Genomic DNA, 27,659 nt, shown 5'->3' with positions numbered 1-27,659 from the left:
CGGAGTTTTTATTGTTTCTTCTGACTGCAAAATACTGTGCTATGCGGACAAAGAAAGCACTTGAAATGTTCAAGTTTCATCATTTATCTCACAAAACCATAAGGCAATTGGCGGAGAGGAGGGGGAGGGGGAACAGGCTGGCCCTCCTGCCACCTAGGAACTTTAATCACACACACACACACACACACACACACACACACACACACACACACACACACATATATATATATATATATATATATATATATATATATATATATATATATATATATTAAGTGTTTTTCTATCGAGACATCTGGTCTACCCCAGCATGTGGGAGGGAGCATACTACATCCCTTTCACCTTTCAGCTCCAATCCAGGAGCCCTCAAGCAGTCGCATTCACGACAAACCATTTTTATACCAAATTTATATTTCACTGATAAAGAAATAAAGGTATAGATCTATTTCAAGGTATTTAGCTCTCATCAGCTAGCCATACCCTTACTTGGATTCGAACTTGGGCTGCCTGCATATTAGACAGTTGTATTAACCTCTGAGCCACAAGTTCTCCTCCCTTCATCAGCTTGAGCCAGGGGGGAGATTAAGTGTTTTTCTATCGAGACACCTGGTCTACCCCAGCATGTGGGAGGGAGCATACTGCATCCCTTTCGCCTTTCAGTCTCCCTTTATTTCTTTATCAGTGAAATATAAATTTTATATGTATGTATGTATGTATGTATGTATGTATTTCTCTTTAGCCAAGTTCTTCCTACGTAAACCAAGATTTTTATGCAGCTCTAGTTCAGTGAAATCACAATCCACTAGTTTCTAGGCTTTTTTTCTGGCAGCCAGCAAACACTCTGCTGCCCATTGGGAGACTAAGGAGATTAAGATAGATCTATTTTGGACTTAAAAGTCCTCATCAGTTAGCCACACCCTCATCCCATGTATCCTCCCTGTAAAGATACAATATTTGTTTTTCTTTCCTTTTTGTAGGTTTTATGTGTATTTCTCTTTAGCCAGGTTCTACCTACATAAACCAAGATTTTTATGCAGCCCTAGTTCAGTGAAATCACAATCCACTAGTTTCTATGCTTTTTTTCTTAAGGTAGCAAACACTCTGCTGCCCATTGGGAGACTAAGGAGACTAAGATAGATCTATTTTGGACTTATAAGTCCTCATCAGTTAGCCACACCCTCATCCCATACACACACACACACACACACACACACACACACACACACACACACCACCTCCCATTCTCTAGTAGAAGTCTCAATTGACTTTAATAAGAAACTAATTGCCGAGAGATTAGTGCCTGCTTTATGCAACAAGCTACAAAGCAGATGAGGACAAGATGATAACAAGATGTAATCAAGAGATATTAAAGACAACAAAATAGCAAAGAGGAACTGGGAGAGGAGAAGAGACAGCGCTGTTTTAAGCAAAAAAATAAAATCAAATGAATTCCCTCCCAGAATTCTATACCCGTGACATTGCTACAAGGAAATGCAGCCGCTCCCCGTAATTAAGGGATTGCTTTGCATTCTTGGAACAGCCTTCAAAAGCAGGAGAGCAGGATAAAAAATGTCAAAGAATTTGCCGCAGTCGGAGAAATGTCTATTACGGAAAGAGCATAATTATGTACTTAAAAGCAGTACTTTTCAGCCTTGGCAACTTGAAGATAGATGGACTTCAAGTCCCAGAATCCCCCAGCCAACCTGCTGGGACTTGAAGTTCACGCATGTTAAACTTGACAAGGTTGAAAAATGCTATAGTCTCCATCTTCTCCTCCTCCTCCTCTTTCCTTCATCCCTCTTCTTTCCTACCCCTCTTCTCCTCCTTCTTTTCCTTATCCATCTTTCTTCTATTTCTCCTCTTCCTCCCCTTCCCTCTCCTTCTTCTCCTTCATCCAACTTCCCTTTCCTAATCTTCCTCCTCCTCCTCCTCTTCTTCCATCTCTCTTCTTCTCTACCCCTTTTCTCCTCTTCTTCTTTTCCTTATCCATCCCTCTTCTACTTCTCCAGCCCTCTCCTCCTCCTCCTCTTCCTCCCCTTCCCTCTCTTTCTTCTCCTTCATCCAACTTCCCTTTCCTAATCTTCCTCCTCCTCCTCCTCTTCTTCCATCTCTCTTCTTCTCTACCCCTTTTCTCCCCTTCTTCTTTTCCTTATCCATCCCTCTTCTACTTCTCCAGCCCTCTCCTCCTCCTCCTCCTCCTCCTCCTCCTCCTCCTCCTCCTCCTCCTCCTTCTCCATTCCTCTTCTACTTCTCCAGTCTCATCCTCCTCCCCCTCTCTTGTCATCTTGGACAACCGGCAAAGTTCAATGGGTTCGAGCAGTTGCCAGAGACACCTCATAAAGTTGATTGGCCATCACACAACTTCAACAAATCATCATGAACTCATCTGCAGATCTAGGCCTCAAATCCAGTCAACCTTGGGAAAGTACTCTCAAATCCTGATCAAAACACCGAACGGAAAGTTATTCGAGACACGGGCCATTTAATAAATTCCCCGAAGTGTAACCAGGATCCCTTTCACCCCGTGTTATATTATGATTAGTAGTAACAATCAAACAATGATGAAGCTGGCTGTATTTTTCCTACTCACCAAAGGCACATTTCGATCTCAGCTTAGTGATGCCTGCAACCATGAGTGGGGTTTTTTTTTCCCCCTTTCCTTGTAGCAAAAGCAAAAAATCTGGACTATAAATCAGAAGGAGGAGGGAAAAAACGATCCTTAGCAGCTCACCCATAGTTACTGTTTGCTTGAGTTTTTTTGGGATTTTTTTTTCGTCTTGCTAACTTGCTCCCAAAGAGTATTTACCTTCCTGCTTGTCACTGATAGGAATTTGCCTCTGGTCCCGGAGATTTTATTTTAGATCAGCAACAATGAACATTCAATTTCCCCATTGCTCTCTTCTGAGCACTAAAGTACAATAACCCAGATTAAGATATACTGCAGCTGTCAAAAGCAGAAGCTCTGAATGATGTTAGGTGCTGGGGACCAGCCAGGCTAAAGCACCGTTTTGATGATTTTCCTTCTTCACAAACTTTGCATACAGAACCGTCTGGCTTTATCTCCCCCATGCAATTTCGCTTCAAATTAGAGGCTGGGGGCTGATTTGATTTGGATACAGCAAAATTATCTTTTGTTGGGTGCTTTATCTTTGCCTCTCCATCTGAGCAACTCAGTGCAAATATCACAGCCGTGAATCCTTGTGAAATAAATACGGCAATACGGAAATATGATGGATCGACAGCCTGCCCAAGACTCGGTCCTTAAATATATCCATTCAAATGATATATATTCAATTTATCAAGTCTGTATTCCATTATCTGCTTAATTGATTAGGTGCCATCCTTCGCAACCGCATGGATCTTCGGTCTCGAATCCGATTTTTTTCCCCCACCAAGTCTTCCAGCAGCACGTGTGTGTGTGTGTGTGTGTGTGTGTGTGTGTGTGTGTGTGTAGGTCTTTGGTTATTCGGGTTTTCTCCCGCGTAAAATTGGAGGTTTCTTGGCAACATTTCGACGAAGTCTCATTCGTCATCTTCAGGCTGCTGTTTTCGGCTTCGTGCTTCTAGGAGCAATGTGAGCAACACCCGCGAAAACCTCAGAAAACATATATATATATATACTGAATTTAATATGCCACTTGGTTTATAACTTAATCAATGGTATATATGTATATGTCTCTGTGGGTGTGCATTGTGTGCGTGCGTGTATAATTGATGCATTATCTTTTAATGAGGTTGTGTATTTGTCTGGGTGGAATACTGGGTACATTTATTCCAGTGGTGAAATTCATTTTTTTTTTGCTACCGGTTCTGTGGGTGTGGCTTGGTGGGCGTGACAGGGGAAGGATACTGCAAAATCTCCATTCCCACCCCACTCCTGGGGGAAGGATATTACAAAATCCCCATTCCCTTCCCACTCCTGGGGGAAGGATATTGCAAAATCCCCATTCCCTCCCCGCTCCTGGGGAAAGGATACTGCAAAATCCTCATTCCCTCCCCACTCCTGGGGGAAGGATATTGCAAAATCCCCATTCCCACCCCACTCTGGGGGGTGATATCGTCACCGCTACCGGCTTGGCGGAACTGGGCCGAACCGGGAGGAACCCACCACTGCCCTGCAGATGCTGTTCTCGAATACAGCTCTAGAAATTTCCAGAGCTCATCAGAAACTCAAGGACCGAAGGCAAAGCAGAACCGTGGGATAGTAAACGAAGAGAAAAGGTAGAAGAAAGCTAATAGAGGTGGGGGGGTTGGGGAAAAAGCTTTTAAAAAGCACTTGGAACTTTTTATGACCATTTCGATTTCAACTTCTTGGATTCGCCATAAAAATGCCAATAGATATCCTTCCCCCCACCCCCCCCACCCCCCAAAATAGGATAAAGCTAGAAAACACTTCAGCCACTCTACTTTTGAGGCAGTTTGAGTTTCGTTAATCTTTCTTTTCTCTCTCTCTCTCTCTCCAGCTACCATGCCTGGCTATTTGGCAAGCTGTGCCTGAGAAATTATAAAAAGAAAGGGAAAACTTCTATTATCTCAGCATTGCTTTGGCGAGAGAGGTTTTAAGGGAAGATTTTTTTTTCCCACGCAATGCCATCTCTGGGACCCCTGCGATTCGAAATGAGTGGTCGCCTTTGCAGCCTTCCTAGCTGAGTTGAAAACCACGAATTGTGGTTTTTAAAGAGCCCTCGTGGCGAATGAATTACTGGATGTGAGAGCAGAGCTTTTTAATTTTATTTTTTTTGCGGGGGGTGTGGAATTTTAAAGCGGAAGACGCAGATTAAGTCTTGAAGCCGGATTTGTTCCTCCTGTAACTTTTTAAACTCTCTCTCTCTCTCTCTCTCTCTCTCTCTCTCTCTCTCTCTCTCTCTCTCTCTCTCTCTCTCCCCTTCGAAATCTAAACTATTATCTATCAGCTACTGCTGTGAGCCATCTCTCCATTGTGATGTGCCTTGGAAACTTTTTAATGCAAGGAAGCTTTCCAAATGCTAAGCCCAACTTTCCCTTAAAAGCTTCGGCGGAGAGCTGTTCTGAGAAGAATAACTCAAAAAAGAAAAAAAAAAGAATTAAAACTTTGTGCAAAAGCTAGGAATAGATTGAAAATCCTAGAGTTCTCCTGTGAGCACAGGTAACTTTGCTGCCCGCCCCCCAATCCTCCTGCCTTTTAGCTGACTGTGGATAAATAGGATTATCTACCAACCTACTTAGAATGCAGCACATTAGGAAAGCAGAAAAACGCGATATTCTGTCACTGAAACAGCACCACGCACACAGGTATTCTTGCGACTTGCGACTTCGTTTATTGGCCGTTCCAAGTTACAATGGCACTGAAGAAAAAAGGGGGACCATTTTTCACACTTACGACCGTTATAACTGTGTTATTGGCTTAATCAATGCAGGGATTCACTTAAGAAGAGCCTTGATAGTACAGTGGTCTAAAGCACCCTGTTATTAACACAGCTGCCTGCAATTACTGCAGGTTCGAATCTCACCAGGCTCAAGGTTGACTCATCCTTCCATCCTTTCTAAGGTAGGTAAATTGAGGACCCAGTTTGTGGGGGCAATAAGCTGACTTTGTATAAAATATACAAAAGTATGAAGGCTATTGCTTAATGCATTGTAAGCCGCCCTGAGTCTCCGGAGAAGGGCGGCATATAAATCAAATTAAAAAAAAAAAAAGAACTGTGGCAAGAAAAGTCGTAAAGTGGAGCAAAACTCACTTAACAACGGTCTCACTTAGCAACGGAAAGGTTGGGCTCCATTGTGGTCGTAAGTCAAGAACTTCCTGTCTTTGAAAAACATGTTTGCATTATATCATAATTGTCCCACTTGGGTCACACCGAATGAAGAGGAATTGTCTGGGTCCAAAAATATATAATATTCTTAATGTATCTAAATAAGCTTCCTTTATTTATTTATATTTTTTTATTATCTTGCTAGAAGCCTTTGAAATGTGGAATTTACAGGCAGCTGTTATGTATAAGCTGAGTTGACAAAATCAGAAAGGAGGAGGGGATAAGCCTCCTGGGAAAGCAGAGGGAAATCATCAAAACCATAAAATAGCAAAAAAGTTAGAATATTTTGGACCTGTGATGAAACACCTGGAAAAATATGACATCCTTCACTTAATCCTCCAAGGAAAGATGGAAGGCAAATGAGGTCCAGGCAGAAGAAGAAGAAGATCATGGCGTCAGAATCTGAGGGACCGGTTTGGACAAAACTCAGCAGCACTTTTTTGTGTGGCTGCTGATAAAAATAGGATGGCCAACATGATTGCCAATGTCCGATAATGGATATAGTAGGAGGAGGAGGAGGAGGAGAAGGAGGAGGAGGAGGAGGAGGAGGGGTGGGAGGAAGAGGAGGAGGAGGAGGAGGAGGAGGAGGAGGAGGAGGAGGAGGAGGGGTGGGAGGAAGAGGAGGAGGAGGAGGAGGAGGAGGAGGAAGAAGAAGAAGTAGAAGAAGAAGATGAAAATGAAGAAGATGAAAATGATGATGATGATGAAGAAGAAGATGAAAATGAAGATGATGAAAATGATGATGATGAAGAAGATGATGAAGAAGAAGAAGAAGATGAAAATGAAGAAGAAGATGAAAATGAAGAAGAAGATGAAAATGATGATGATGAAGAAGAAGATGAAGAAGAAGAAGATGATGAAGAAAATGAAGATGATGAAGAAGATGAAAAAGATGAAAAAGAAGAAGAAGAAGAAGAAGAAGAAGAAGAAGAAGAAGAAGAAGAAGAAGAAGAAGGAGAAGAAGAAGAAGGAGAAGAAGAAGATGAAAATGATGATGATGATGATGAAGAAGATGAAGAAGAAGATGATGAAGAAAAAGAAGAAGAAGAAGAAGAAGAAGAAGAAGAAGAAGAAGAAGAAGAAGAAGAAGAAGAAGAAGAAGAAGAAGAAGAAGAAGAAGAAGAAGAAGAAGAAGAAGAAGAAGAAGAAGCAGAAGCATCTTGTGGGTCCTCATTATTATCTGTCCCAGTGTTCTTGCACTAGATGAGTTTGGTAGAAGCTAGGACAATTTGCAAAGATCTCAAGAAGACTATGGGATGGATATTAATGCCAACTCTCCTAGCTGCAGAGCAAATGTTTTATTAATCAACCATACTGGGGAGGAGGGGAAGCATATGTGTTACTCCTGCCTGTCTATTCTATCCCAAAGTGCCTCATTCATGGCAATTTAGCTCATTTGCCTCAGAATGCAAAAGGCATAAATTACATCACTTACTGTCAAGGTACATCGTGATCATCATTACACATCATTGACATAAATTGATACAAATAATGTAAATATGGTCCAATTCAATGTAAATGTTAGAGGGCTTTATCTGGAATGTTTTGAATGCAACAGATTTGCCTGTTATTGGGGGGGAAGGAAGAAAGTCTAAACAGAAGTATCATTCACCGCCTCTCATGTCTGGTAAATGGGATCTGTTAAACCAAGAGTTTATTTTAAGTTTTTTTTCCCTTCTCTTGCTTCCCCATACATTTATTTCCTCTCCTCTCCTACCCTCTCTCCCTCCCTCCCTTGTTTCCTTGTTTCCTTCCTTCCTCCTCCCTTTCCTTGTTTCCTTCTCTCTTTCTTTCCTTCCTCCCTCCCTCCCTCTCCTCTTCCCTCCTCTCCCCTCTCCCCTTTCCTTTCCTTTCCTTTCCTTTCCTTCCCTTCCCTTCCCTTCCCTCCCCAATAATCTTTCTTTCCTTTCCTTTCCTTTTTTCCTTTCTTATTCTCTCTCATTTTTTCCTTTCCTTTTCTCCTCATTTCTTCCTTTCCTTTCCTTTCCTTTCCTTTCCTTTCCTTTCCTTTTTTCCTTTCCTATTCTCCCTCATTTTTTCCTCCCTAAAATGCTGCTTAGGGCATGGTAAGATAAGAGCCCGCATAGCCCTCAGCTGCATAATGGATAAGGCAAAAGCTCATATTCAGTTCTGCAATTCGATCGTGCTGTCTTGAACCTATCTGACCGACCTCACCAGTAGAACCTGGCTGAATTATTAATCGAGTAAAACCCTTCCTTAAAATAGCTGATATGGATTAGAAATTGGGACAGTAGAGGCGTGCAAAACAAAAAAGGTCTTCGGCAGTCACGACATAAGCCTAAGATTGAAAAATCAGATGCTTGTCAGATGTTACATCTTTTCTATCCTGCTCTACGGAGCGGAGAGTTGGGTCTCTGACAGAAAGCCACTTGATGAGACCAGAAGCATTTGAAATGTGGATTTACAGACAGCTGTAACGTAGATGTTGGGTTGACAAAATCAGAAAGGAAGAGATGATAAGCCACCTCAGAACCATAAAAAAGCTAAAGTTAGAATATTTTGGACCTGTGATACGACACCCGGAAAAATACAGCATCCTTCACTTAATCTTCCAGGGAAAGATGGAAAGCAAACAAGGTCCATGCAGAAGAAGACCATCATGGCTTCAAAATCTAAGGGACCGGTTTGGACAAAACTCAGCAGCTTTTTTTGGTGCAGCTGTTGATAAAAATAGGATCGCCAACGTCCGATGACGAACATGGCACAAGAAGAAGAATAGAGGTGCGAAAAGAACGTACCTGTATCAAATTCTATACTACTTCAAATCTTATTACAACATTTTATACCAGTTGTGTGATGTCTATAGTGGTTTGCTGTCATCCACATTGTCCAGTTGCGTTTCGAAAAAGCACTTTTGAGACTACCATGGTAACTTCCAAGTATTGACTACTAACAATCCTTTTACCCTTGAATTTCTTCCAGTTAATTATCCACAGAGTTGATTAATTACGCTGACATAAATACTTCATCTTGATCATCCCCCTAAGTAGCTCAGAGTCAATGGACATTATAAGCGCAAATCATTAATGTTTTAAAAGACACGGATGATGATTCACTGTAACCGTGTATTTGCAAACGTAGGGTGAGGGGTATAATTTACAGCCCCTCTCAAAATTGGGAGGTTGGTCTTTTGGGACTTTAGGTTTAGTGGACTTCAATTCCCAGAATTCCCCTGTCAGCATGGAATTCTGGGAGTTGAAGTCCACACCTCATAAAGAGGCTAAGATTGAAAAACATGGCCGTGAGGCATGGAAGAGACTAAAAAATGTCATGACAAGGCACTCGTTCTCCCAATTTTGGAACTAATTTTCAGATTCTTCCAAGTGAAAGTAGAATTTGCTAAAAATTGGGGCCAAAGCACTGCTGACAAGAGGAAAAATAAAGAAACTGAAATAGTCACTCCCGGCCCATCCAATGGTGCCTCTTAATTGTGAGATAGGAGCATCGATACAAAAACATGTTTACAGAGAAAGAAACTTAAGAGACCACATTTCTCTCACGAGCCAACCAAGTAAATCTAGTGATTTAAGACTGGAGTAAAGTAAATGAGTTGACTCTGGGGAAAAGCAATGGAGGAATGCCTCACAAAATGATAAAAGGGAACATTATTTACCGTTCTAATTATGGTGCATGCGATTACACTCTACTTGGGAAGCTGTAAAGCAAAGCAACAGAGAACTGGGATTATATATAATTCATAGACTGCAGCATATCGCTCCTTTTTCATTGCGTCTTTATAGGCCTTCTGAAGGAAACCTCCATCTTCCTTTCCTTGACAGAATTGTCATCTCCATGAGTATAGGATCAGTTGGCTTCATGGCCAACCTTCTCATTGGACAGAGCTATTGAAATTTAAAGACAAGTTGTCTAATGGAATCCATCAGAAAAGAGACCCTCCTTTTTTTGGGGGGGTGGGGGAAACCATTTGCTACATTAAGCTTGGGTCTTCTGTCTGTTGTTTTTAAGATGTCCGCTTCAGTTACCCCCAACTGTTGACCTTGTCTATGGAGATTCTCCATCATTCAGGCCGTGGTTGACCCAAAGGCAGGGGTGAAATTCAGCAGGTTCTGACAGGTTCTGAAGAACTGGTAGCAGAAATTTTGAGTAGTTCGGAGAACCGGCAAATTCCACCTCTGGCTGGCCCCAGCGTGGGGTGGGAATAGAGATTTTGTAATATCCTTCCCCCAGGAGTGGGGAGGGAATGGGGATTTTGCAGTATCCTTTCCCTGGAGTGGGGAGGGAATGGAGATTTTGCAGTATCCTTCCCCTGCCACACCCACCAAGCCACACCCACCAAGCCACACCATGCCTACCAAGCCACACCCACAGAACCGGTAGTAAAAAAAATTGAATTTCACCACTGCCCAAAGGTGCTTTTTCCAAAAGGCAACTGGACTTTCTTGATCTTTGTTTTTGTCTTGAAAAACGTTTCGCTTCTCCATCCAAGAAGCTTGGAGGAGAACTGGGTTCCAATCACACGGGCATGGCCGCCATCTTGTCTTCCCGACCATGATGGACAAAGTGGGCATAAGTCAACAATCAGCAAGAGAAAAAATATTAGAATAAGACACCAGAGCTCATGTCCCTGTTCTCGTCTCCCCTCCCCCACTTCTTAGACTAGACTAGACTAGACTAGACTAGACTAGACTAGACTAGACTAGACTAGACTAGAATAGAATAGAATAGAATAGAATAGAATAGAATTTTTTATTGGCCAAGTGTGATTGGATACACAAGGAATTTGTCTTGGTGCATACACTCTCGGTGTACATAAAAGAAAAGATACATTTGTCAAGAATCTATAGAATGGAATAGAATAGAATGGAATGGAATGGAATGGAATGGAATGGAATGGAATGGAATGGAATAGAATAGAATAGAATAGAATAGAATAGAATAGAATAGAATAGAATAGAATAGATATAGGAGAGGAAACGAGAGAATGGAATGGAATGGAATGGAATGGAATGGAATGGAATGGAATGGAATGGAATAGAATAGAATAGAATAGAATAGAATAGAATAGAATAGAATAGAATAGAATAGAATAGAATAGAATAGAATATTTTTTTATTGGCCAGGTGTTATTGGACACACAAGGAATTTGTCTTGGTGCATATGCTCTCAGTGTACATAAAAGAAAAGATACATTCATCAAGAATCATAAGGTACAACACTTAATGATAGTCATAGGGAACAAATAAACAATCAGGAAACAATATCGATATAAATTGCAAGGATACAAGATCGTAAGGATTCTTTCCACAGTTCATTTGGGGGTTTATTATTTCCTTCCCTAGGGCCAGCCGAGCCGACAGATCCCATGCTCCCGATACAAAATAATACAAAATGGTTAAAACCCTGTTAAAGTCTGGAGAAACAACAGATCAAATTATCCTCACTCCCTTTGACAGGCCTGGTTTAGAAGAAGAGTCCTTGCCGCAGAGTGAGAACTGACAATGATAAGTCCCCAGGCAAAGCTCAGAAACTTGCAGAGAAGACTTTCCCCTCCCATTCTTGCCTGCCTGACATTTTGAAATATTCATGTGAACTCTAAAAATCAGGGCCATCTTTAAGCGGGGTGAAGTCCCCCTCGATCCCTGTTGCCAAAACACACAAGCTTCTCACACATCTTTGAAAACAAACAGCAGGGCGTGCAAAGATCATGTCTGTTCACAGCTCAAGCTCAATATAGCTTGGAGAAACAGGTTGGAGAATTCATCATACTCTCACAAATTAGAAATGTGTGAGATGTTATGAAGAGACGAGAGCAAAAGTTTGGTCCAGTGATTAAGGCGCCAGGCTAGAGAGCAGGAGATGGTGAGTTCTAGTCCTGCCTTAGGTGTTTAAAGCTGTTGTGGCTCCGACCCCCGAGCCCGTCTTATCGGAAGAAGAAGGCTCTGAAAGGGAAGGAGAGGAGTTGGCCGGGCCTCCCACTCCAGGACCCTCCTCTCTGGCAATGCCTCAGGTGTCATCCGACGGAGAAGAGATTGGCCAGGAGCCAGGTATCCCCACGCAGGCACAGTCGGACAGTGACGGGGATGAGTCTTGGCTGGATCCACGCCAGCATCGGAGAGATAAGCGCACGCAACAGAAGAGGAGGCGTGCCAGAGATTAGGCTGAGTCACTGGACCACACCCCACAGGGTATAAAAGGGAGCGTGGTGGCCAGTCAAGCCTTGTGACGAACAAAGCTGAAAGCTTCCACGCCATTCTGCATTGCCGGACTTTTGCTATAGGCTTTGCTGGATTATATTTGGACTTAAGTTACTCTGTAATTATTGAACATTTTACTTTGATGTACCTGAAGCGGAGAGAAGTTATCTCTTCCCTTTGTGAGTAATAAACTCTTGGCAGGCAGCCACTAGGTTGCTGCCAAGTTCCGTTATCATAAAGATTTTGTCGGCTGGTTTGGTTTTTAACTCTTGGACGTCTGTTGGTGTGTGCGTGTGGGACGGGGACAGAACAAAAGCCAGCTGGCTGACTTTAAGCCAGTCTCTGGGAGACTGTGAGTTCTAGTCCAGCCTTAGACAGCTGGGTGACTTTGGGCCAACCGCCAGGAGACAGACAGTTCTAGTCCCATCTTAAGTGTGAAAGCCAGCTGGGTGACTTTGGGCCAATTGGAAGTCATCAAAATGCTTCTGCGCAAGAACGCGAAGCAAGCGCGCGCAGCCCCGTTTCGAACCGGTAGTAAAGGTATGTAGAACCCACCCCTGGCGCGCATGTGAAGTGAGCACGCACACAGGGGCGAACCAGTAGTAAAGGTAAGTGAAATCCACCCCTGGATTAGACCGTGTGACTGGAGACTCTGGGCGGAAGTGACAAAGTTTTACTTTTAATTGGGTGGAAAACCGGCGGGAATTTAGAGCCGGTTTTCCACCAGGAACGTGCCAAATTGAACTGTCCCAATAAAATGTTCTTTGAGGAGTTTGCCTGCCTCGGGGTTCTTATTGAATGGGATGTATTACTTGGAATCCTGACAAATGCCTTTGGACATTTGTTTCAAAGCCTTTGTTTCTCAGATTCATTGACCTCGCAAAGCTGCCAGAGAGGCACATAATCTACATAGTAAATCAAGGAGGAAAAAGACACCCCATCAAATTTTCAGGCCCATCCCCATTGTAAGCATTGTCTTCCGATTCCACGCCGGAAGGTTCCTTACCTGTAACTTTGAGTTCAGTTGTGCGTCTGATCAGCTTCCCTTCGAACTTCAGCTCACAGGTGTAATTTCCACTGTCTTCCTCCTGCACATCTTCTATTAAAAGCGTATTCTCTTTCTGGACGACCACGCTTCTCCACAATTTGGGCTTACACTCCTGAGGAGGAACGGAAGCGAAAAAAAAGAACACAACAACACAAAGAGATCGGTGCTTCGAGCCGACGAGATCGCACGATCCGCTAATGCAACTTGACTGGATCTTCAATTATGCATGATTTGTTTTATTTATTTACTAAAAATGTCGGTTGTGGCCCAGGAAGGGGACTCTTGCAAGTCCCAGGTCAACCTTGCGAATTTCTGAGGCGAGGGAATTTCCCACACCTCAGAGGATGAAAGTTGGAGAGCAGATTAGAAAAAACTCTGGTGGAATCCTTCTGTTTTTCATTTCCCATGTTGGTTGGGAATTCTGGGGATTGTAGTCCCAGAACCCCAAGCGGAAAACCTGACCCCAGGAGAAGCTATTGAAATGTGCTTTGTTGTCTTGCCTGCACATCAGTCATTCTCGAAACTTCTGACTTGCAATCCTGTCATTGCTCCATTCTTTCAATGGGCAATCTCCCTTCTGCTCAGTTTAATCGGGATGACAACTTAATTGTTAGTTGTCACCCATCAGGCAGATGTGGTGTAACTTATGGGTGGAACTCAGATAATAACAAGGCAAAGGACCTCGGCATCGGGTGTGTTGAAATGTTGCTTCAGCTATAAACTCACTTGGCCTTTGACACGCAGAGCTAAATGTATGTGAATGTGTGGCTCATTCGGATACATACACAGAGAATGAGAGAGAGAGAGAGAGAGAGAGAGAGAGAGAGAGAGAGAGAGAGAGAGAAGAGGAGAGGAGAGGAGAGGAGAAGAGAGGAGGGAGAGAATGAGAGAGAGAGAGGGAGGAAGAGGAGAGGAGGGAGAGAATGAGAGGGAGGGAGGGAGGGAGAGGAGAGGAGAGGAGAGGAGAGGAAAGGAGAGAAGAGAAATAGAAATAGAAATAGAAATAGAAATAGAAATAGAAATAGAAATAGAAATAGAAATGAAGAGAAGAGAAGAGAAGAGAAGAGAGAGGAGAGGAGAGGAGAAGAGAAGAGAGGAGGGAGAGAATGAGAGGGAGGGAGGGAGAGGAGAGGAGTGGAGAGGAGAGGAGAAGAGAGGAGAGGAGGGAGAGAATGAGAGAGAGGAAGGGAGGGAGGAAGAGGAGAGGAGAGGAGGAAGAGAATGAGAGGGAGGGAGGGAGGGAGGGAGGGAGATGAATGCCTTTAAAAGCCTCTGACGATCCCAACTGAGTTGCCTGATCATCAGCGGCTTTTAAAAGCATTTTTTTCTACATCCTCTTCGGCCCACCCAGTCACATTACCCCCACCACCACCAAGCCAAGCCCGCAGAACCGGTAGTAACAAATTTTACATTTCACAACTGTACCCTCCCCTATATATATACACACACAAACACAAAGAGAGAGACGGGGGGAGAGGGAGAGAGAGCAAGCAGGCAGCAGGGAAGTGAGCTATGACCTAAACTGCTAAAAGCTAAACTGCTTTCTGGATGACAGTTTTCAAAAGCGGGATAATGGCCTCATGAGATTAGGACAAAATCTGCTTATGTCCCTGGAGGTTGAAGGTTGCCACTACTGTTGTCTTCTAATCAAGACCTTCCTCTCCTGGGGGGAGCGACATCCTTCGATGGCCTCCTTTGCTAGGCTGGCTTCAGATAAATATTTTTTCTCACAGGGGGCAAAGTTGCTCCCAAACAAATACAGCAACAAGCCAACCCAACACCCCTTGGTTTCTGCTAATCTCTCATCCCAGCACGGATGTTGTCAGCCTTCCCTGACATATGACCAAGGATCAGAAGGTCTCTGCTCTCTTCTGGCATATGGTGAGGCTCTGCGTGTCGTCCTGGTTCCAGATAAATTATTTGCAAACATTATTTGCAAACTGAAGCGAAGCTGACCAGTTGAAGTTTCAATTGCCTCATTCTGCTTCCGCGCCAAGACATGGAGAAAGACAGCTGGTGGTAGAAGGAAGGAAGGAAGGAAGGAAGGAAGGAAGGAAGGAAGGAAGGAAGGAAGGAAGGAAGGAAGATGAGAAGGAAGGAAGGTTAGAGAAAGAGATGGAATGAACGAATGAAGGAACAAAGGAAGGAACAAAGGAACAAAGGAAAGAAGGAAGGAAGGAAGGAAGGAAGGAAGGAAGGAAGGAAGGAAGGAAGGAAGATAAGAAGGAAGGAAGGTTAGAGAAAGAGATGGAACGAACGAACGAAGGAACAAAGGAAGGAACAAAGGAACAAAGGAAAGAAGGAAGGAAGGAAGGAAGATGAGAAGGAAGGAAGGTTAGAGAAAGAGATGGAACAAACGAATGAAGGAACGAATGAAGGAACAAAGGAACAAAGGAAAGAAGGAAGGAAGGAGAGTGGGAGGGAGGAAAAGGAGGAAGGAAGGAGGAAGGAAGGTAAGAAGGAAGGAGAAAAGGAAGGAGAGGGAAGGAGGGAGGGAAGGAGCAAGAGCAGATGGAAGGAAGGAAGGAGAGGGAGGGAAAGAAGGAAGAAGGCTAGGGAGGGAAAGAAGGAAGAAGGCTAGGGAGGGAAAGGAGGAAGAAAGGAGGAAGGGAGGGAAGGAAATAGAGGGAGGGAGGAATCCCAGATGAAATGAAAGAAAAACAGGACTTTAAAACAGCTTGCAGGAGGCCAACTCAGGAATAAAGATGTAGGCTGTTCTAGAGTGAAAAGTCCCCCATATATAAAAGAAGGAAATCAAAGGAACAGCAACGATTTCCATCAACTAAAAGTGTCTCTTTCCATAATTTTACCCTTATTATGAAGCTCGCACTGAAAAGAGGCTCCGCCAAGCACTTTCTTCACCAGTGTGAAGCCTGAACTGCCTTTTCTTTTCTTTTTTCTTTTCTTTTTTTAGGAAAACCTGAAAAGTTGGACAGCTTTGAAACTATTTTTTTTTTTTTTCGTTTTGCAATTTGGGGTCACCGACTCCCAAGAAACGGCTTCCTGAGCCACCCGCCTTCTGAGCCTTGCGTTATCTTCTGAGCTTTATTTTTCTTGTTATCCCATCTGCATATTTTTAATGAGTTGCTCCTGTTAGCTGCTTTGGGTTGCCAGAAAAAGCAGAGTAGAAATTCATTTTAAAATGCAATCTTTCTTCCCCCACCCTCAATTATGGCATCTATCTGTCATCCATCCATTCATCCATCCATCCATCCACCCACCCACCCACCCACCCACCCAGCTAATCTATCTATCTATCTATCTATCTATCTATCTATCTATCTATCTATCTATCTATCTATCTATCTATCTATCTATCTATCTATCTATCTATTTATCCATCCTCCCACCCACCCACCCACCCACCCATCCATCCATCCATCCATCCATCCATCCATCCATCCATCTATCTATCATCTATCTATCTATCTATCTATCTATCTATCTATCTATCTATCTATCTACCTATTTATCCATCCTCCCACCCACCCACCCACCCATCCGTCCGTCCGTCCGTCCGTCCGTCTGTCTGTCTGTCTGTCTATCTATCTATCTATCTATCTAGCTATCATCTATCTATCTATCTATCTATCTATTTATCCATCCTCTATCTATCGATCCATCCCCTATCTATCTATCTATCCATCCATCCATCCATCCATCCATCCATCCATCTATCTGTCTGTCCGTCTGTCCGTCCGTCCCTCTGTCCGTCTGTCCGTCTGTCCGTCCACCCACTCACCCATCCGTCCACCCACTCACCCATCCATCCGTCCGCCGTCTGTCCGTCCATTTGTCCGTCCGTCCATCCATCTACCCACCCACTCACCCACCCGTCCATCCATCCATCCATCCATCCATCCATCCATCCATCCATCCATCCATCCATCCATCTACTTATCTACCTATCTACCTATCTACCTATCTACCTATCTACCTATCTACCTATCTACCTATCTACCTACCTACTTACCTACCTACCTACCCATCTATGTGTTTGTTTGTTTGTTTGTTTGTTTGATTGATTGATTGATTGTTTGTTTGTAACAGTCTCACCTTATACCAGATTATATCCGGTTCTTGCTTGCCCGTTTTGTAATCCTCGGTATCCGGGCAGGAAATGACTTTGGTCCTGGTGATTTCTGATTTTTCTAAGTAACGAATTGTGCTGTTGTAACAAAGTCCAAGTTCATTTTCGGCAACCGTCAAGGACATGGATACTTTCATGCAATACGTTGAGTTCCTGCAGAGAAATAACAGGAGGTGGCATTGGTTAAAACTTAAAATTAACACGATTCATCCTCTGAATCAATTGCCTTTGTCTTTAAACATTGAGTGTGCAAACACATATGAAGGACAGGTAGTCCTTGAGTTACGATCACAATGGAGCCCAAAATTTATGGCGCTAAGCAAGTTAAGTGAGTTTTCCGTTTTACGACCTTTCTTGACACAGTTGTTAAGTGAATTGTTAGTTAGTAACACGGTTGCTAAGTGAATCTTGCTTCCTCGTTGACTTTGCTTGTTAGAAGGTTGCAAAAGGAGATCACATCGGGGTGAAACTCAGCAGGTTCTGACAGGTTCTGGAGAACCGGTAGCGGAAATTATGAGTAGTTCGGAGATGTCACCTCTGGCTGACCTCAGAGTGGGGTGGGAATGGAGATTTTCCAATATCCTTCCCCCAGGAGTGGGGAGGGAATGGGGATTTTGCAGTATCCTTTCCCTGCCATGCCTACCAAGCCACGCCCACCAAGCCACACCACGCCCACCAAGCCACGCCCACAGAACCGGTAGTACAAAAATTTGAATTTCACCACTGGATCACATGACCCAGGGACACAGCAACAGACATAAATACTAGTCAGTTGCCAAGCCTCTGAATTTTGATCACGGGGATGCTGCAATGATCATAAGTGTGAAAAATGGCCATAATTCCCTTTTTTCAGTGCCCTTGTAACCTTGAATGGTCAGTAAATGAACTTTTGTAAGTCGAGGACTACCGGTACCTCTCCAACCCTTGAAAAAGTCTGTGGATGGCTTATAACAACTGTTGAAATTAGAACCAGTTGACTAAGTACAACGGGGAAAAAAAATTAAAAATCCGAGGAGCGTTGCAAAATGAGATGGGCCCCATTGCAGCGACCCCCTTAATCTTTTGCAAGTTAAATCAAATAACAACGAATGACATGCTTGACCCCATCTTCATCTGATCCCAGGCAAGAATTTGAGAAATAATTTGCCTCTCCAGAATCTGGCAGACGGAGAAAATGAACAGAGAGAAATCACATTAGCTGCATTAAACAAATTGATTTTTAAGATTTACTCGGGTTCATTTCATTACGATTTTAGTAAGATTTAATTATAGCCAATTATATAAAAACTAAATTTAGTTTTTGACCTGTCCTCCTATATTCCTTTATATCTAATCCTAATCACATTTGCTTTTTAAAAATATCTATCTATCTATCTATCCATCTATCTTCTATCTATCCATCCATCCATCATCTATCTATCTATCTATCTAACCATCATCTATCTATCTATCTATCCATCATCTATCTTATCTATCTATCTATCTATCTATCTATCTATCTATCTATCTATCTATCTATCTATCTATCTATCTATCATCTATTTCCTATCATCTATCTATCTATCAGATAGATAATCTCTTATCTATCTATCTATCTATCTATCTATCTATCTATCTATCTATCTATCTTCTATCTATCTATCTCCTATCTATCTACCTACTACCTACCTACCTACCTATCTATTTCCTATCTATCTATCTATCTATCTATCTATCTATCTATCTATCTATCTATTTCCTATCTATCTATCTATCTATCTATCTATCTATCTATCTATCTATCTATCTATCTACTTACCTACCTACCTACCTACCTACCTATCTATTTCCTATCTATCTATCTATCTATCTATCTATCTATCTATCTATCTATCTATCTCCTACCTACCTATCTATCTATCTATTTATTGATGAGTTTCCACCCATTGCTTCTTGTCCTGCCTTCAGGTGCTTTGGAGAATAGCTTGACTCCCTCTTCTTTGGGGCAACCCCTGAGATATTGGAAGACTGCTATCATGTCTCCCCAGTCCTTCTTTTCATTAAACTAGATATACCCAGTTCCTGCAACTGTTCTTCATATGTTTTAGCCTCCAGTCCCCTAATCACCTTTGTTGCTATTCTCTGCACTCTTTCTAGAGTCTCCACATCTTTTTTACATCATGGCGACCAAAACTGGATGCAGGATTCCAAGTGTGGCCTTAATCTAGGAAGACAGAGAACATTTTCTACAAACCTGGAGCCAACCCCATCAAACATATCCAGACCGGACCACTTTCAGAGAAGACCATTGTCTCTGTGCCCAATGCCATTCTCATTCGGTTATCTCTACAATTGGCGCTCCTGGAAGAGTTATTCATAATTAACTCAGCTCAAATGATTATGAATTTTCTTGATTAGAGCACCGAAAGGTCAGCCGGTTGAGAAGGTCAGGGTAAGAATAAGTTCACCAAGAGAGTTTGTAACGCAGGCAGCTGGGACCGCCGAATAACACCTTTTGACAAACTCAATCGGTTAATGATCTTGCATTATTTAATTCATTTTTTTTTCCCATGCCGCCTCGGGCACGATTCTATTTAAATTGCTCGCTGGCACAACGACCTGAATCTGCTGAATTCTTCTCATTAGCTACAATTAGGTAAGAGTCAGATTGAGGAAACATACCATCCGATTAGTCAAACACTGCATGTACTTTGCCTGGAGGGAGAAGATGCATTAGCAAAAGATTAGTACGGCACAATACACATTTGCATACGTTCTAAAAATAGTTAGTAAACTCCAGATAAAGGCTTGTCTCAATGACCAACTCCCTAGTTTTCCTAAGCTGGGATTTGTTTTGACTATTCCATGCATATCACCCTGAGAAGAAGCATTCAAATTCTGGTCCAATTGCCGAGAAAGGGATATGCAATATGATGGGTTGGCCAAGATTCTTTTTAATGAAAAGAAAGACTATCTTGATAGCAGTGTTCCAATATTTGAGGGGCTGCCACAAAGAAGAGGGGGTCAACCCATTCTCCAAAGCACCTGAACGCTTTGGACAAGAAGCAATGGATGGAAACTAATCAAGGAAAGAACTTGATTCTAGAATTTAAGGAGAAACTTCCTGACAGTGAGAACAATTAATCAGTAGAACGACTTGCCTCCAGACGTTGTGGGTGCTTCAACATTGGAGGTTTTTAAGAAGAGACTGGACAACCAATTGTCTGGAATGGTGTAGGGACTCCTGCCTGAGCAGAGGGTTGGACTAGAAGACCTTCAAAGTCCCTTCTAACTTTGTGGTTCTGTATTCTGTAAAAGTTCAGAAGGGAAGGACTAGGGGTGACTTGGTAGTAGGCTTCCAGTATTTGAGGGGCTGCCACAAAGAAGAAGGGGTCAACCCATTCTCCAAAGCACCCGAACGCAGGACAAGAAGCAATGGATGGAAACTAATCAAGGAAAGAAGCAGCCTAGAACTTAAGGAGAAACTTCCTGACAGTGAGAACAATTAATCAGTAGAATGACTTGCCTCCAGACGTTGTGGGTGCTTCAACGTTGGAGGTTTTTAAGAAGAGACTGGACAACCAATTGTCTGAAATGGTGTAGGGTTTCCTGCCTGAGCAGGGAGTTGGACTAGAAGACCTTCAAAGTCCCTTCTAACTCTGTGGTTCTGTATTCTGTAAAAGTTCAGAAGGGAAGGACTAGGGGTGACTTGGTAGTAGGCTTCCAGTATTTGAGGGGCTGCCACAAAGAAGAAGGGGTCAACCCATTCTCCAAAGCACCCGAACGCAGGACAAGAAGCAATGGATGGAAACTAATCAAGGAAAGAAGCAACCTAGAATTTAAGGAGAAACTTCCTGACAGTGAGAACAATTAATCAGTAGAATGACTTGCCTCCAGACGTTGTGGGTGCTTCAACGTTGGAGGTTTTTAAGAAGAGATTGGACAACTATTTGTCTGAAATGGTGTAGGGTTTCCTGCCTGAGCAGGGAGTTGGACTAGAAGATCTCCAAGGTCCCTTCCCACTCTGTTATTCTGTTCTGTTCTTTATTAGCATAGTCAATATTTGTTTGTTTGTTTGGTTGGTTGGTTGGTTACAGCCTACGTATAGGCTGTTGAGCAGCTTGCAATAAAATTAACATCAGCAACACAGAATGACTGATTCTTCCTAACAAAGAGGAGAACCAGGGGTCATGCGATAGCTGTCCTTTTATATATGAGAGGCTGCCACAAAGAAGGACGGGGTTGACCTACTCTACACAGCTCCTGAGGATAGGACAAGAAAGCAATGGATGGAAGCTCGTTAAAGAGAGATCCAATCTGCAACTAAGGAGAAATTTCCTGACAGTGAGAACAATTAAAAGAGTGGGATGACTTGCCTCCAGAGGCTGTGGGAGCTCCAACATTGGAGGTTTTCAAGAAAAGATTGGACAACCATTTGTCCAGGATGATATGAGGTCTCCTGCCATGATCAGAAGGTGGGATTAGAAGCCCTCTGTGGTCCTTTCCTGCTTTATAATTCTATTCCGTTCTATTCTGTTCTGTTCTGTTTTATTCTTTCATTCCAATCTATTCTATTCTACTCTACTCTACTCTACCTTACCCTACCCTATAAAACAAAGTTGAGTCCTCATTAAAGATGCGGATACCAGATGTACTCAAGGAATGGCCATCATAACATTAAATCTGTTTTCCCAAGAAACTGTCAGAAGAGGATCCTATTCCCCTCTTTGTACACTTTTTTTCTTAAATCACCCCATTTTTGGGGGGTGGAGGGGGAATCAGACAAATTCTGGTGCAAGGTCATGACTTCATCAATATCATGTCTCATGCAGTCTCTGGCAACTGAAGAATTTCAGAAGATTCTCGTTCCACCGAGTCTACTTCCCAGAACTGTCCCCAGGGAGAAAAAAAAACCAGAGCAACTGTGTAAATTCTGTAAATTAGTTTTGGGTATGAAGGGAGACATATGAGTATGTGAATGTGTGGACTCCCCATCATGACACCCATCTGTCTTGTTCCGGATTCTCATCAAGAGATGCCTGAGAAAATGGATGAATGTCTCTCTGCCTTCCTGCATATTATTCCATTCCCTCTTGATCTGGAAGCTGATGGATGTTTTTAATGGTATATTTGTTGAATGGCTGTTGCTAGTTTCATCGCAACAGCTTTTCACCTTGTACTGCTGGAATAATAATAATAATAATAAAGCTATCCTGTTAGTGCACCTCAAGAAGGGAGTTGATGTTTTGTATTTGTGTTCATTATTGTCTCATTTTCCTGGGTGAGAGCAGGAACGGTGGAGGTCAAGGAAATGAATGGGTTTGTAGACCCCGGGCAGAGCAAAAGAATAAAACTACGGCGGTTCTACCATCCGTAATATATTCCCAGAGGTAGAAGCTGGTGGGAGGAGGGGAAGGAGGCAGTCTCACACATGACACGCATAAACCTCTTCTATCATAAGCAGAATTGCTAGTGGAAGGTTTCGCAGAAAAAAAAAATAAGAGAGAGAGAATGTGTCACCTGTTCCAAAGAACATTTTCTTAAGAAGGTCCTGGATGTTGTGGTGTGTCGGCCACCGGCCCCTCCAGCAGCCAAATCAGAGGAGGCGGCAGTGTGGGAATCAGGGTGAACATCAAGGCAACCTGAAAGCTCCAAGGGGGAAGAGGGAATGGAGCTGTCAGAGAGAGAGAGAGAGAGAGAGAGAGAGGCTGTCAGCCCTCAGATGGAGAGTCTACAACCCCCAGGTATGGAGGTGGCTGATGAGAAAGAGGAGGAACAGCTGGGTCCAGTGCCTGACACGTAGATGTACAGAGGTCAGAGGAGAGGAGAGCAGTGGAAATCTATGGGCCGGTCCTTGGGATGGAAGAGCCACTGCTGCTAGCGAAGCCCCACCCTAGTTCTGGAGATAAAAGGCAAGTGACGGAGATGAATAGGTGTGGCAGACAACTATTCATCTTCTGGATGGACGGACTTGTTAGCCTGCGTTGAGAGAGAAACTTTTTGCCGGAGCTGCTGGCGCTCCTAATAAAGGAATCTTTGAGTTCACTTCAGAGGGTTTGTCATGTTTGGAGAGCTGGGTCAGAACACTGGAGTTCATCAAGACAGGTAAGGTGTTTCCCCTGTACAGTTGTGTCCGACTCTAGCGAACATCTCCGTTTCTTAGCCGAGGGAACCAGAAGACATTTTCCGTGGTCATGTGCCTGGCATGACTTATACGCCGAGGTGCACGGAATGCTGTGACCTTCCCACCGAAGTGGTACCTATTTATCTACTCACATTAGCGTGCTTTCAAACAGCGATGCGGGCAGTAGTTGGAACAAGCTACAGGAGCTCGCTCCTGTGGCACGGCACTCGGGTCTCGAACCCAGCCCGTCAGCTTCCCAGATGACAAGCTCAGCGTCTTTAAACGCAAAGCCATCCACACAAGTCCTAAAGTATTCGGGAGCACTCAATTGGGATTGAAAGGTGCCAGGAATGCTGACCAATGAACGCACTTGAAAGTCGATCTTACCCAGAAGCTTCTCGACCCGCCGAGCAATCATCTCTGATTCTGTTAGTCTGCAGTGGCAAACAGAGTACCATTAACTGAAAAGATGTCTAAAGGCTAATTGATGGACAGCTGAGTGAAAGGAACAACTCTAACCTTTCCCCATCTTTTTATACCACGTTATTATTAAAGGGCTGCCATTAAACGGAGCCTCAAGAGTCTCCTTAGCACTTAAGTCAATGAAAAGCTACAAAACCTGATTAGCAACGTCTATAGAAGGGCAACCCAACTCCTTCGGTTGAGACACCATAAAGCTTTGGAGAACATCCTGAAGACCAGGGTCCAAATAAAGATGAGGTCAGGGATCCTTGCAGAATCCAAATCCACATCCAAATCAGGGGTGCTATTCAGCAGGTTCTGACAGGTTCTGGAGAACCGGTAGCAGAAATTTTGAGTAGTTCAAAGAGCTGGCAAATACCACCTTTGGCTGGTCCCAGAGTGGGTGCGAATGGAGATTTTGCAATATCCTTTTCTCTGGAGAGGGTGGAAATGGAGATTTTGCAGTATCCTTCCCCTGCCGTGCCCACTAAGCCACGCCCACCAAGCCACACCACACCCATCAAGCCACGCCCACAGAAATGGTAGTAAAAAAATTTGAATTCCACCACTGATCCTAATCCTTCCATTCCCCCCTATCCTGTCAGAGCTGAAGAAGCTTCTTGGAGGAAGAAGCGAAATGTCTTCAAAAGAAAAAACCAAGAAAGTCCAGTTGCCTCCAGAATAAGCACCTTTGGGACAACCATGACCTGGATGACTGAGAATCTCTACAGACCATCAAGCTTTGGAGAACATTCTCCAAAGATCAGGGTCCAAGCGAAGGTGGGGTCAGGGGTCTGCTTTGGGAGGGGAGTTTTAAGAGTGAAATGGGTGCCATAAGCATCTTCACAGGATGAGTGAGATGGGTGGCATATGAATTTAATAAATACATTCTAACATGCAGCTGACTCCCCCCAATGTGTATGAAGGACATCAGGCCAGTGAAAGATCTACCACGGGGTTCTTCTAAAATTTTGGGATGATGAAAGTTTGTACCAGACTTTGGAAATCCAGAGATCCAATCTGGAACTAAGGAGAAATTTCTGAGAACACTTAATGAGTGGGATGACTGTTCTGTTCTGTTCTGTTCTGTTCTGTTCTGTTCTGTTCTGTTCTATTCTATTCTATTCTATTCTATTCTATTCTATTCTATTCTATCCTATCCTATCCTACCCTACCCTACCCTACCCTACCCTACCCTACCCTACCCTACCCTATTCTATTCTATTCTACCCTACCCTACCCTACCCTATTCTACCCTACCCTACCCTACCCTACTCTATTCTATTCTATTCTACCCTACCCTACCCTACCCTATTCTACCCTACCCTACCCTACCCTACCCTACCCTATTCTATTCTACCCTACTCTTCTATTCTATTCTATTCTATTCTATTCTATTCTATTCTATTCTATTCTATTCGCAAGTAGTTCCACTGATTAATTCTTCTAACTGTCAAGAAATTTCTCCTTAGTCCTAGGTTGCTTCTCTCCTTGATTAATGTTGGAATCACAGTTATCAATATAACTTCTTTGTAAGATAACTAATTAGATAACTTATTTTTCCACCCACTCTCTAACATATATATATATATTACTATCCACCTTAATCTCTCAGGGTTTCTTTCTTTCTTCTTTTGTTCTTCTGCAACATTTCCTTTTAATCTTATTTACTCACCGCTGCTACCTTCTGCAGTTAGAATTCTAGTTCAGCTTGGAAAAATGTGGAGGGAACGTAATTTTTTTTAATTATTTTTTGCAAAATCCAATTTCTGGATCGCCCGCTCTAAAATGCTACAGAAATCTCCCATTGGCCAATTGGCTTAAAGGTAATCAGGAAATTGTCACCACGGGCAACTATCGAAGTTCCGTATAGATCTTGGTTTTGACATTTAATCCCCCTGAGCTTTTTTCTATGGCTGGGTTATCAGCAAGATATTTCTTCCAAGGCACTGGAGAAAGAAAGGAAGGGTAGGAGGTTGTGTTGTGGTTTTTTTCCATCGTGTGGAGAAGGATGAGAGTGGGAAGCAGCAGTCATAATTACGTCTTCCTCTTTTCTTTTCTTTTTGGTTATATTCTTACTTTTTTTTCTGTTTTTTTCCCTCCATTCTTCCTTTTCTTTTCTTTTTTCTTTCTGCACTTTTTACTACTTCTTTTTATTCTGCTCCTTTAAAAAAAATTTGTAGTTTGACTGGGCTTTTATCTCCATCACTGTAATGCTTAATAAAATTATTTGGAAAAAAAATGCAAACTGCAAAAGTCCTGGTGGTTTACCTTTATAAAGCCTTAGGTGGCTTGGGACTGGGTTATCTGAGGGATCACCTTTTTCCAGGAATCTCTTACCCATCCAAATAGATTGATCAGAATGAGCATGCTGCAGATCCCATCAGCCTAAGAGTGTTGGCTGATGGGGACCAGAAGATGGGCCTTTTCTGCAGTGGCCCCTGCTCTAGGGAGCATCCTCTCTTTGGAGATTAGAATGGCCTCAATCCTTGTTAGCCTTTTGTAAGGCCTTCAAAACCTGGACATATTCCTGGATCCTGAAGATGTTAAGAGCACCTTTATTGTTAATTGGCTTTATTGTTAATTGGCCAAATATATCGGTTGCTATGTATTTTGGTTTTGGATGTCCCTGTTGTTATTGTTTTAAAATGGTATCGCAATTTTAACTGTAATTATTATTTTTAATTATATGCCACCCAGAATCATTAACTAAGATAGGTGGCTATAAAAATTGATTGATTGGTTGAGAAAAAGGAGGAGGAGGAGGAGGGGGAAGAAGAAGAAGAAGAAGAAGAAGAAGAAGAAGAAGAAGAAGAAGAAGAAGAAGAAGAAGAAGAAGAAGAAGAAGAAGAAGAAGAAGAAGATGATGCATTTCCACACTAATAAACCTCCTTTTGCATCAGTCAAGACCAAAGATTAGTAACTTTTTTTTGGTGCCAAACTCAGCAGCTAATGATGGAAATAATTAACAGATCAGGGTGTATCAGCTCAAAGAGGAGCAATGCGGGCTATGAATCTTCATTGTTTCTGCCTAGTTAGAAGCTTTTTGTATTTGTTTTCTGGCTTAAAACTCTGATGACTCCAAGGGAAGAGGAGGAGGAGGAAAGGGAGGGAGGGAGGGAGGGAGGGAGGGAGGGAGGGAGGAAGGAAGGAAGGAAGGAAGAAAGGAAGGAAGGAAGGAAGGAAGGAAGGAAGGAAGGAAGGAAAGGCAGGAGAGGTTGGGAGGGGAAGGGAGGGGAAGGAAGAGAAAGAAAGAAAGAAAGAAAGAAAGAAAGAAAGAAAGAAAGAAAGAAAGAAAGAAAGAAAGAAAGAAGGAAGGAAGGAAGGAAGGAAGGAAGGAAGGAAGAGAAAGAAAGAAAGAAAGAAAGAAAGAAAGAAAGAAAGAAAGAAAGAAAGAAAGAAAGAAAGAAAGACTGACTGACTGACTCAGGGCTGGGGTTGGCATCAAATCTGCTTTGTTAGTTGCTGATGTGACCTCCAGAAGGAAAGCACATTTTACATCTGTGTTTTCTGTCCTCGAAGCAAGTTCATGGGTGGCCACTAAGGCCTAATCACCAAAGGCCTGACTGCAGAGGAATCGCTGGATTGGTTTCTTGCATTTTCCCAAAATAATGCTAAAACAAAAATAGACCTAGAGAACACCCAGGAAAGAGCACCGTCCAAGATTTAAGGGTAGGGAGGGGGAACCTAATGGCCACAGAGGCAGAACGCAAACCAAGTCACAATCTTTGGGTGACAATGGTGAGATGATGATGAGGAAGAAGAAGAAGATGAAGAAGAAGATGAAAATGAAGATGAAGATGATGAAGAAGAAGATGATGATGAAGATGAAAACGATGATGATGATGAAGAAGATGAAGAAGAAGATGAAAATGAAGAAGAAGATGAAAATGAAGAAGATGATGAAAATGATGATGATGAAGAAGAAGATGAAGAAGATGATGAGGAAGAAGATGAAAACGATGATGATGAAGAAGAAGATGAAGAAG

At 42.8% G+C, this 27,659-nt stretch overlaps 1 protein-coding gene across 1 annotated transcript in view; it reads right to left on the bottom strand.

The window, feature by feature from the left end:
* IL1RAPL2 (interleukin 1 receptor accessory protein like 2) overlaps window positions 1-27,659 on the bottom strand; it is a 366,383-nt gene that overhangs the window by 127,136 nt on the left and 211,588 nt on the right. The window contains exons 4-5 of the mRNA XM_087877713.1: window positions 17,072-17,258; window positions 12,974-13,127 (exon numbers count right to left, since the gene is read on the bottom strand). Of these exons, the coding sequence (XP_087733839.1) occupies window positions 12,974-13,127; window positions 17,072-17,258 (341 nt within the window). The remainder of the gene's footprint in view (window positions 1-12,973; window positions 13,128-17,071; window positions 17,259-27,659) is intronic.

This window comes from Pantherophis guttatus, chromosome 12 (genome assembly GCF_059756535.1).
Source record: "Pantherophis guttatus breed Tessera chromosome 12, ASM5975653v1, whole genome shotgun sequence".
NCBI lineage: Eukaryota > Metazoa > Chordata > Lepidosauria > Squamata > Colubridae > Pantherophis > Pantherophis guttatus.
This window is presented reverse-complemented; position numbering and strand designations above follow the sequence as displayed.